The 12,612-nt window shown below is 44.0% G+C and overlaps 1 protein-coding gene and 1 pseudogene across 8 annotated transcripts in view; one reads left to right on the top strand and one right to left on the bottom strand.

Moving 5' to 3' along the window:
* PPP2R5C (protein phosphatase 2 regulatory subunit B'gamma) overlaps positions 1-12,612 on the bottom strand; it is a 136,293-nt gene that overhangs the window by 44,300 nt on the left and 79,381 nt on the right. For all 8 annotated transcript variants that reach the window (XM_043922707.1, XM_043922710.1, XM_043922708.1 and 5 more), the window contains one exon: positions 10,113-10,312. In XM_043922707.1, coding sequence (XP_043778642.1) covers positions 10,113-10,312 — 200 coding nt within the window. The remainder of the gene's footprint in view (positions 1-10,112; positions 10,313-12,612) is intronic.
* On the top strand, positions 5,029-5,325 carry LOC122707055 (annotated as a pseudogene).

Raw genomic sequence — 12,612 nt, 5'->3', positions numbered from 1 at the left:
TACGGAGAAGATGTACGGCAACAAGAGCAGAAAGACGGGAGAAGAAATGGAAGGCTGCTGCTGTAAACACATAGTCACTTAAAGACTAACTGTGACAAGTTAAAGATGCCTTCTAGAAAAGCTAAATACATGAGGTCAAACAATAGTCATAGTTTAGGACTTCCCTGGTGGTGCAGTGGATAAGACTCTGCCTGCCAATGCAGAGGACATGGGTTTGACCCCTGGTCCAGAAAGATTCCACGTGCTGTGGAGCAACTAAGTGCACGAACCACAACTACTCGTCCATGCTCTAGAGCCCATGAGCCGCAACCACCACATCCTGAATGTTGGGGCCTGAATATTGCAACTGTTGAAGCCCATGCCTAGAGCATGACCTCCATAAGAGAAGCCCCCACAACGAGAAGCCCGTGCAAGTAGCCCCTACTTGCTGCAGCTAGAGAAAGCTCTCACAAAGCAACGAAGACCCAGCACAGCCAAAAATAAATCACAAAACAAATTTTTTTTACAAAAACAGTCATAGTTTAAAAGTCAACAAAAGAGATAGAGTGTAATCACAAAAAATATTCAATTGGTCAAAAAGAAAGCAGAAAAAGAGGAAAAGGGAACAAAACCTAGATAGAATAAATAGAGAAAAAATACAGCAAAATGGTAGATTTAAACCCAACAATATCAATATTCGCAATGAAAGTTAATGGTCTGACTACCCCAATCAAAAGGCAGAGATTGCTTGACTGAATAAAAGTATAAGACTCAACCATATACTGTCTAGGATAAGTCCACTTTAAATATAAAGATACAAATTGGTCAAAAGTAAAAGGAAAGGAAAAGATTTACCATGGTAAACCTAGTCAAGAGAGAGTTGGAGGGGATATACTAACACACAAAGTAGGTTTTGGAGAAAATAATATTACTAGTGATAAAAGAATCATTTTACAGTTATAAAGGACAATTTAATTAACAAATAATACTAATACTTATGCACTGAATAACATGAAGCACTTGATGCAACTGCAAGAAAGAGAAATAGAAAATAAAAAACTCCAATTACAATAGCACCAAAAAATGAAATACTTATGAGTTTAAAAAAATACAGGGGAATCTACATGCTTAAAATTACAAAGATGACCAAAATGGGGAGATATTCTGTGTTCATGGACTGAAAGGTTCAATATTGTTAAGATATAAATTCTCTCCAAATGTACGTATTCAATACAACTCTAATTAAAACCCTTGAAAGATATTTTGTAAATAAAGACAAGTTGATTCTAAAATTGACTTGGAGAGATAAAATAACTAGAAAAGCCAAACAATTTGAAAAAGGATAAAAAGGTTGGAGCATTCACGTGACCTGATCTCAACATTTAATACAAAGTTAATGGACTTCCCTAGTGGCTCAGATGGTAAAGAATCTGCAATGCAGGAGATCTGGGTTTAATCCCTGGGTCGGGAAGATCCCCTGGAGAAGGGAGTGGCTACCCACTCCAGTGTTCTTGCCTGGAGCATTCCATGGACAGAGGAGTCTGGCAGGTTATAATCCATGGGGACACAAAGATTCGGACACAACTGAACGACTAACACTATCACTTTTCACAATCATGAAGATAGTATGGTATAGGTGAGCAGATCCCTAGATCAGTGGATGAGAATACAGGGTCCAGAAACAGACTCACAAATACAGCCAATTTTTGAATGACCATATCAAAAAGGAGGAAAGGAATTCAATGGAGAATGGTTATTCTCTTCAACAAATACTTGGACATACATAGGCCAAAAAATGAACCTCAGAGAAAATGGATCATAGATTTAAATGTGAAAGTAGGAATGTTTAGGAGAAAATTTTTTGAGTTTGGGTGGGGCAAAGACTTCTTATACATGACACCAAAAGCACTATCTGTAAAAGAGACAAATCATAAATTAGACTTCATCTAAAATGAAAAACTCTGTAAAAGACACTGTTAACGTAAAAAGACAAGCCGCAAACTGAAAGAAAGGATTTACAAATCACGTATCTGGCAAAGCATTTGTATCCAGAATATGTAAAGAAGTCTCAAACTCAATAATAAGAAAACAACCCAATGAAAAAAAATGGGCCAATGATACGAACACACACTTTCCTAAGGAAGATATGCAAACAAACAGGAAAAAATGCTCAGCACCAGGGAACTGCAGCTTAAAATCAAAATAAGATAAAAGGACTGGAGATCCCATATGCTGACGAGGAGGTGGAGCAACTGGAACTACTACACGTGACTGGTGGGAGCACAAAAAAATGGCACATTTACCTTGGAAAACAGCTTGGCAGTTTCTTAGAAAGTTAAACAAATACTTAATGATATGACCCAGCAATCCCATGCCCATGTGCTCAAACATAACATCAGATGTGTTACGCTAAGTTAAAGGAGCTAGACTCAAAAGGCAACATACTGTCCAAGTCCATTTATATGACATTCTGGAAGAGGCCAATCGACAGAGCTGGGGGATAGATTAGTGGCCGCCAGAGGCAACGGATAAGGGGAAGGTCTGATTTCAAAGGAGTAGCGCGCAGTGCTTTTTTGGAGGGCAATAAAACTGTTCTCTATCCTGAGTGGTTACACGACTATACATATTTGTCAGATCTCAGAGAACTCTTCACTAAAAAGTTAATTTTGCCATATGGAAATTTAAAATTAATTTTAAAACGTTACAGAAAGATACTGACTGGGTTCTAAGTTCTCAAACCTTCTTGGTTCACAATGCCCTTAGCGTCTTCATAACTTCTTCACTGTGCTCCTAGATCAAAAGAATAGCTATCAATTTAGGAGCTTAAAAACTCCTGCTTTTGTGAGGTACAACTGACACGTGTAACTGTACATAACTGTACAATTTGATACATTTAACATCTGCATACACCCATGAAATGATCATGCAAGATGATAAATGTATCCATCATCTCCCAAAATTTCTTAGCAGTCTTTTGGGAAAAAAAGGTACATATAAGTTGGTTGGCTGGAGGTAGGGGTGGGTTTAGGTAGAACTGGGAAAGGGTGGAGTAAAGACAAAGATTAACTTTTTTTTTCTTTTTGTATTTATTTCACTTATTTAAAATAAGCACACATTTAAAAATAATTTTAAAACATCCAACCAAACAAAGGGTAATTCTCTCAAAACAAGAGCCAATCTCCAAGAAACGGCTCACTGATATTTAAGGTAAAACAGGTATTCTCTGGGTTTCAACAAGCACTTGTTGCTTTCACCTCCCCTTAGCTCATCTAAGCGCTTCTTCACTCCTGTGTTACTGTGACTCTGGTAAAACAAAAGCAACTACGCACAAAGGGGGATGCATTGTTCACTGAAGGACTGATGCTGAAGCTGAAACTCCAACACTTTGGCCACCTGATGCGAAGAGCTGACTCATCTGAAAGACCCTGATGCTGGCAAAGATTGAGGGTAGGAGGGGAAGGGGACGACAGAGGATGAGATGGTTGGATGGCATCCCCGACTCAATGGACATGAGTTTGGGTAGGCTCCGGGGAGTTGGTGATGGACAGGGAGGCCTGGTGTGCTGCAGTCCATGGGGTCACAAAGAATTGGACACAACTGAGCAACTGAACTGAACTGGTGGTTTAAATCACCACCTTAAAGAAATCTGTGAACTACTGAAGCTTCATTTTTAATATACCACCTCCTTTCATTCAAAACGCCCTTTCCCCTCTCATTTGCAAACTATCTTTACCCTTACAACACATAAAACTTTCCAGAACACACTGTAAACATCAGATATAAAAACGGAAGGAGAGTATCTAACATCAGTCCTTAATTGGAGCACAAGACAATCACCAAGGGGATCTAGGCATGAAAGCTCCCGTAAGGACCAGGGAGAAAAACCCTCTGCTCTTATTAGAAAATGCTGACTTGAACCCCGAGCATAAAAGAAAACTTGCAAGGCACCATCTTGTCACTGACAAGCAGTACAGATTAAAATATGGTGATGAACTCATTTCCCCTGGAAACTCAACATGGATCCCGTAAAGACACCACACATCAGGAGGGTTTTTTTTTTTTTTTTTAAAGAAAAACATATTTACTGATTTTTGATGATGGCAAATGAGATACATGATCATATGAAATTTTTTAAAATTACAAAAATACAGTAAAAAGGGAAAATCCACATAAACACACCATGTAGAGGCAGCTACTATTAACAGTTGGCTCTACATTCCTCTAGAACACAGTCTGTCTCTGAGACAGTCAGGGCGGACCGCAGAAGGGCACCCCTGCATCTGATTCACTGACTTCTATGGAGTAATCCAGCCCCACAGAGGTGAGTGATTCCAGAGAGGTCTACCTTGATGTGAAGCACTTCTGAGCCAGCCACTCCACTCAATCGGTGACCAAAACAATTCCTTTTCGGACCTGCAGGCTACATTCATCTGTGACTAAGACTAGCCTCAGTGCCCTTGCCTTGGCAGGAAACTGTCGAGTGAGGGTTACTGAGCTCTGACCAGGACTTGCAAGGAATTTTAGAAGGCTTGCCGGGGCACTGCAAGCCGTTTTCTCCAGAGCTGACAGCCCCGGGGGTCGAGTTGTCACAGGCAGCACAGGAAGGCTTAATCTTGGGGCGGGGCAGGCAGACCCGGCTGACCCGGAGACGCTGGCAAGCAGCGCGGTGACCCAGGAAACGTTTCTGAGCCGCTCCCAGGCCGCGCTGGCAGAACTTGACAGGAGTGGTTCTCACAGCTTTTGGTCTCAGAACCCCTTTAAACTCCTGAAAGTTATTGAGGATCCAAAGAACTTTTGTTTATGAGAGTTCTGTCTATGGACGTTGACTGTATTAGAAATTAAAGTAGAGAAATTAAAAAAAAAACTTGCTCATTAAAAAATAACAAACTCATTATGTCAATATACATACATTTATAAAAATAACTACTTTTTTTCAAAACAACTAATTATTTCATAAAACAACTCATATTAAATAAAAATATTTCCTAAAACAAATTCAGTGAGAGAAGAGGCACTGGAGGGTCCTGAGAGGTCAGACTGCTCTCAGACATGGCCCATGGACTTGGACATGAACACGGTCCTAGTAAAATGGAACTTCCAGATTATAAATGGTGGAAGACAGAAGGGACACCATTAAACACTGTCCAGGAGAAACTGGCTTAACAAGGACTAAGGGATCCATGGGGCCGCAATGAAGCTTGGAGATACACAGGTGGCTTCGCAAACAATGTTTCCTTTGTTGGAGCATTGTTAAAAGGATTCAAGTGGGGATTTGCTGCATCTGTGGTAGCTGTAGGGGCTGAATATTACCTGGAGACCCAGAAAAAAGATAAGAAACATCACTGAAGATAATACCTGGAAATATATTTTAATGTCTTAAGTGGCACTGTTTCACATTTTTGCAAACCTCTTTATGTTTGGTTTAATTAAAAAAAACACAAAAAACACAAAGAGCTGAATTCTTATATCTGCTATGCTCAGAATGTTCATTTGGTTGAAATACAGGAAGAAAAACCTGTCTCCAGCATTTGGTAGTTGGAAAAGTGAGGGGTGATCAATAGCTCTTCTAGATAATTGTAGACTTCTTTGATACTTTACCAAAACTTGACAAGTGGTAGTGCACTAAAGGTTACCTATTCTGTGGAATCCTAAATCTTGTCAATGAGGGGTCTCTAATTCCTGAAAACCCTCTGATGTGTCTTGCACTTTGAATAGCTCTCCGGCCAATGAATGATTTTATAACATCATCTGTTCGTCATTTGGAAAATACTGGTCTCACTGAATTATGTGTATTAATGTATTGTAAACAAATTGCCTATTAGACTAAACTGCCATGCTTTTTAAAAACAGATTTATTGAGATATTCACATATCATACAATCCACCCCTTTAAAATGTACAATTTGATTGTCTTCCATATGTTCACAGGACTGTGGAGGCACCACAATGTCTAGTTCCTTTCACTGTGTATATTAAGGATCCCACTCATTGGTACTGACACCAGTCTCAGCAGGACGGCTTGCAGCACTGGGAAGCTGAAGTCTGCATTGGCAGATACAAATCTTCCAAAATTCAAAATTTCTCCTGAGAGCTTGAATTTTCTTTTTGAATGCTCAAATTTTAATCATTGACAATAAACATCATCAGTTATCTTATCTTCCTTAAAGTGACATTTTCATTTTACTTTGTGAGAAAATGCTCCCTGAAAACCCAAGTCTGAATAACCTTTTTGTTAGTCGTTCAAGTATAAATGGTATTCTGTGAAAGAACATGCTATGCTATTAACTTGGTTTTGCTTGAGAAAAATGCCAACGCCTGAAAAACAGATTCATTAGATAACTTAATTAAACACCAGATGGCTGACTATATTTTAAAAATGGCTTAAACATTGAGATAATGGAATTTTTGTAATTTAACCCAAGAATCTAGACTCCAGGAACTTCCCCCTGGGTATTGCTCCCTTTTCATCCTCCTCTCCCTGAACCTAAGCTATTTTAATCTGGAAAATAAAGGTTGAGCTTGATGATCTATAAGGTTCTGTTAATTTCTTGATGATCTATAAGGTTCACTTAATTTCCGTTAAATGACACATAAAAAGACACAGCACACAAGAAAAGTGCTAAACGTCACTAGCCAAGAGGAAAGCACAAACAGGAACGACCATGAGATCCTAGCTCACACCTACCAGGATGGCCACCATCAGACGGTAACAAGTATGGGAGACGTGGGGAAACCAAAGCGCTCATACCCAGCTGCTGGGAACGTGAAACAGGGCTGCCACTTTGGAAAGCAGTCTGGCAGCTCTCCAAACTGCTAAACACAGTGTTAGCATGACCTAGCAGTTCCTCTCCTGGGTAAACACACAAGAGAAATGAAAACACGTATGTACACAAAAGACTGCACGTGAGTGCTCACAGGGGCATTATTCACAACTGCCAAGTAGCAGAAATGACACAGATGTCCATCAATGGATAAACAGATAAGATGTGGGGTATATATTCTTGTGGAATATTATTATTATGGAATATTATTCAGCAATAAAAAGAAGTTGTGATACATGCTACAACATGGATGAAATGTGAAAACATTACGCAAAGTAAAAGAAGGTCGCGTACTGTATAATTCTATTTCTAAGAAATGTCCAGGTTAGACGAATCTACAGAGGCGGAAAATAGCGAAGCAGTTACAGGGGCAGGGGGGGAGTTAGGAAGAGTGGCAGTAACTGTTCATGGGTATGGGAAGTTTTTCAGGGGGATGAAAATATTATAAAATTACACGTGCTGATGCCTGCACAATCCTGTCAACAGACTAAAGTGAATTGTACATCTTAAAGGGGTGGACTGTACTTATGAATTACCCGTCAATAAATGTTAAAAAATACAGCAGCCCAGTGTAACAGGCAACGCATTTAAAAGAAGTAAGCATAAAGAGTGCAACATCTCTAGAGCTGTGGATTCTTCAAAGTCAGTGGGAATAAATGTCTGCAAAAATACTATGACAGTATTCATAAATACAAATGACTCCCTTTGGGTTCGATCCCTGGTTAGGGAACGAAGATCCCATGGGCCATGTGGTGCGGCCAAAAAAAAACCAAAACAAAATACACACCGGGCAACCCTTCAAGCAAGGCGGCTGAGTGCCACTTCAGGGGTCAGCACACCAGGGGCGTGGGCTGGAACCAGGAAGGGGCCCACCACTCCACCTGCCCCGCCGGGTCCAGGCACTGCGCGGTGGAGGCCTTCCGTCGGCTCTTGGGATCCTGCACCCGCTCTACCTCCAGACGGTCAGAAATGCTGCGGGGACCGTCCCCACACACTCTTGCACTGTATCTTTCCCCAGTGCCCTCCGTCTACGAAGCACAAACCCCGCCTGCCCCTCCCCTCACGCCCCTCGAGGGGAGGGGGCAGCTGCGCTCTCCTGCCCTCGCCGCAGCAGAGAGGACAGACTGACCGTCCCTGTTCTCAGGGACACGGAAAAGCGCCTCCTTGCGCGCACCTTCGGGGGACCGCCTAACTCCCCTCCGAGCAGGTTCCTCTCCCGCCTTCTTCCCACCACGTGGGCGGTCCTGCAACTCTCCCCCCTCCCCGCTTCCCCTTCTTTCACGGCCTCACCTTAACCAAAAACGACATGTGACCGATCCCGGCTCTGGGAGGGCGCACGTCTTGCTCACCACTCTTACTTCCTCATCTAAAAACGTGCTCAGGGGATGCTCAGCAAGTGTCTGCTATGTGCACCAGAGGCAAGATGCCCAGGACTCTGGAGACGGCCTGCATTGCCGGGTGGGGAACAAAGCTAAGACGGCGGGAGAGGCTGGTTATTAGGACACGGTTTTAAGAGAGAGGCAGGAAGCAACGATCGTTTCATCTGAAACAAGTCTCAAGAGCTTGAGGCATGCTAAGTGGTTCTGGTTCTGGTAACACACCACCTCGGTGAAAGACCCAGGAGAGACGGGGGCCAGTGGGCAGTGCAGACATCCAGTCCACACCTGGCCAGCCTGGGCCTCGATGCCCTTTGCGGACCCTTCCCTCCTGGGGAGAGAGCGGAACTCAGGGGCTGCCGGCAGCCCAGGCCCCGTCCAAATAGAAGAAGCTTCCACACGGGTCACTTAAAACAGAATAAATTGAGTGTTTATAAATATAGTAGTTGACATATATATACACTTAATTCAAAAATAGAATACACTTAATATACAGTAAAGCAGCATTTAAAGTGGAGAAAGGGGGATATTCATCACACGATGTAGGGACTAATGATTTTTCAATCATTTTAGAAGACACAGTTATATCCTCACCCTGAGACATTAAAAAAAAAAAAAAAGTTCCAGGAGGACTGCAAAGCATCTTGTGAACAAGAGAATTATCAAAGTGTTAGAAAATATTAGAGATTTCTCTTTGTGATTCTGGGGTTTGGGAGGCCCTTCCATAGTAACTGAGAGTGGAAATTAAGGACAGAAAAAGACATTCCCTGATTTTCCTTAGTCTGAATGAGAGAGGCTTTGAAGGATTTACTGATCAGTATACGGCTGCCGGGAGATAGTGAAGGACAGGGAGGCCTGGCGTGCTGCAGTCCACAGGGTTGCCAAGAGTTGGACACGACTTAGTGACTGAGCAGCAATAGGCCTGTGATGGTTCTTCAGGGCAGGCGTCTGCGGTGGAACCTGAATGGACCTCACAGCCCTAGGCGGATGACAGGCTGGTAAAGTCTGACCTTTAAGAGTTAACCGTGATAAAGAAAGCAAGTTTTGATCTCAGCTTCGGACACAACAGCCTGTGAACTATACAAAGAACATGACTTGCATTTCTTCTTTCCCAGAGCACACATACTAATGTAAGGAGAAACATATTTTAGGTCAATGAGCCTAGTCGATTTTGAAATATATAGCTTTGGGGGAAAAGAATCAGAAACTTACAGAGTTCAACGGAAATCAGGATTTAAAATTTTATATTACGCCACAAGGATTCCTTAGCTACCAAGGAGTAATATGTCAAAGACAGATAAAATAACAACAATTCAAAAAAACTCAACAGGAAACTAGAGTTCGGCATCAAACATTAGAGTTTTAAAAATGGTATCACATGAAATGTTTCTAGATGGTACTGACTGAGGTCACAGCAGGACCTGCAAAGGACCTAGAAGTGGGTTAGACAGTCTGAGACTGAAGACAGGGATTTGGGGGTCAGATGAAACCAACGGTGAACCAGCCAATCAGGGTGGACTGTCCCGACTCCAGCTTGGCCCCACCACTATTTTACCTCCTCCCAACCATCAGCATTTTCCTGCCCATGTGTGGACCACACGCTTACTTCTGAATTGTGCATAAGCACTGTTAAAGAGGGTAAGACAGTTAAGAAAAAAATGAAAGTTCTGACATTTCTACCCCACGTGGTGGCCGTGAGGATCAGGTGAAGTTAACACACGCAGGGCACAGCGGTCCTTCGAGTTCCCTCACTGCAGTCTAGGGCATGGCACAGAGATGTTCATTCTCCCAGGTGTCAGGACACATTTTTGAACAGGAGGATTTTTTTGGGGTAGCAAATGTCATGTTAGGCTTAAATGTCTTAGCATATTCTAAGTAAGTCAGAGTTCAGTCTGTCACCGAGGGTTGGGCACGCTGGTTAGACGGCAATTACTTACCATATGGACTACTTCTGGGTAAAGAGGCTCTGTGATCACATTCCGATTATGGGTGATATATTCTACCATTTCACTTAAAGCAGCTCGTTTTACTTCCTTCCACTTTAGGTCACTGAGCGGATCGGAAACAAAGTCAAAGAGGACACAACATTGACGTAACTTCTGGATAAAAAGCTTCTCTTGATCAGCAGGAGGAACATCTGAAAAAGGAGAGAGCAAAGTATTATCGATCGCAACAACACTTAACCCAGAATTACCGTGGCGCGCTTTTAAGTTTCCTACAACTTTTCAATTAATAGAGATTCGAGAAACAAGAGATGGGGGTGGGAGTGAATAGAGGTTATATATTCCTTAAAGACAAGGGAAGGAAAAAATCAGCTCGTCGCTGCTCAGATCATATGCTTCCCATGACAAAGTTTCCGTGTTTCTTAACTCTCTGAAGCCATGTCCAGAGTACTGTTCAAAATAAAATTCTTTCTCATGAAGTGCTTTCATTCAACAAACGTGACACTGCCGCCGTATCACATGCCGGCAGCGTAGCAGGAGGCAAAGCCCAGCTCCAGGGTGGGGAGAGGGGCGCTGCGGGACAGCTGCACACGGCAGGTCAGCGGTCACAGGGCGGGTGGGTGCCCCCTCGGGCCCGCCGCTGCTATACATTTACCGTGGAGGGCGTGGCTGCTGTCCCTTGGCCAGCCGGCCAGCAGCAAGAGGCATCGCTGTGGAGCTGCCCAAACGAGCTGCTCCATGCACACAGTGGGGGTCTCCACCCACCCGGGGGCCCCGTGTCCTCTGTCAGTGTGGGCGACGGCCAACACGCGTCACTCACGACGACAGCAACAGAAACAGCACAAACCTAACGGTATTACGGAGGGAGTGTCCACCGGGGCCAGGGGTCACACTGAACGCTTTATACACATCACACAGTTTTCTCACGTAATCTTTACAATGATACAACAGAAACGAGACGCGGGCACGGAGGGTCAGTGTAGGACTGGGAAGTGATGGAGCTCCATGTGACGTTCTGGGAGGTATTGGAAAGCCCTGATCTGCCCATGTGAGTGTGACAGCTTTCTGGGGTGAAGAGGAGATCGGCGGGGATATTAACAAACAAGATCTATTGACAAATTGACTGAAATGTGTCCAAGATCTGCCTGACTCAGTGAACCAAGATTTTCCACAAGATCACACTGGTGTTACACTGTTGGTCAAGGGCAAAATAGCCATTCAGAGGGCGAAACAGCCCACTGGGTCTTAATTTGATAAGGTGTATAGGAGCCTATTACTGTGGTTTCAGATTCCATGCTGCAGATTCCTTCAAGAAACCTCTCACTGGTTACTTTTTGCTGTGGTATCAAAGAAGATGTCCATAACGATCTGAAAAGCTCCTCCCTTCCCAATCTCGTGTCTTCCTGCATTGTTTCAACCAAAACATATGGCAACAGGCTGAATGCAGAGGCAGGCCGGAGAATCCGGCTCTCTCCTAGTAAGTCAGACATTAAAAGGACTTACAAAAGTAGAAAATGATACCACCCTCTCTGGTTTAATTTTTAATGTGGTCAATATCAGTAGTTAAGCCCGCATAAACAGAAGCTCTCTGGGTCCTACATAGTTCTGAGGGGTGTCAAAGGGTCCTGAGACCAAAGCTGCTGAGACCCCCGCCCCACAGGAGCCGGCACCTCAAGTGGGTCCCCAGGTGGCCCGGGCTTCCCTGCTTCCACCCACCTCTCTCCGCATCAGCTCCTCCAACCCACCTCACCTCCCTTTCCTCCACCAGCTGCCCCTCCTGTTTGGGGTTCTCGCTTGGGCCTCCTCACCTCCTGGTCAGACAGGACGCACTCCAGGGTCATCATGTAGCTCCCCCTGCCTTGAATGGTCAGCTCCCTAGGTGGGCATTTCCTCCCCCCACCCCGGGCTGCTTTCTGAGAGCAGGTGCCAGGCGACTGCCCCCTGGTTCTCTGTACCCCCCAGTGCCCAGTGGGGAACCCTGCAACCAGCAGGCGCTCAGCACGGCCCCCCACTTCCCGGGAAGCTCCCCGAGTCCCCAGACTGCACAGCCGGTCCAGGAGGCGAGGGGGTGCTGCCTGAAGGGTCCTCAGGGCCGAGGGACAGAACTGTGACCACAGACACTCTGAGTCGCGGTGGCCGAATCACTGAAATAGCTAACAGTCACCACAATGTCTAAGGGCTCTTTACAATCAAATATCCAGCTCTTTTCAACGAAAAGCTTCATTTTCTGAATGACCTCCGAGCTTAACTTCAGTCCTCACTCAATTCCACACCTGTACTCACCCTCCACTTTGCCAGAAACACCTTGAATGAGCGCATTTCATAGTTACAGCTCATGTACGTGGACCCTTCTGGTTTTCTCACACTGTAGAGCACCGAGAAGCCCGTATTTACCCCTAAAAACTACCTGATGACGACTCAGCCGTCGCCAGAACACTGGAACAAACCTATTGCAGTAAGAAGGAAGAGCAGAGTAAAATCTTTTTTCTTCATA

Source organism: Cervus elaphus, chromosome 13 (assembly GCF_910594005.1).
Source record: "Cervus elaphus chromosome 13, mCerEla1.1, whole genome shotgun sequence".
Taxonomy (NCBI): Eukaryota; Metazoa; Chordata; class Mammalia; order Artiodactyla; family Cervidae; genus Cervus; species Cervus elaphus.
This window is presented reverse-complemented; position numbering and strand designations above follow the sequence as displayed.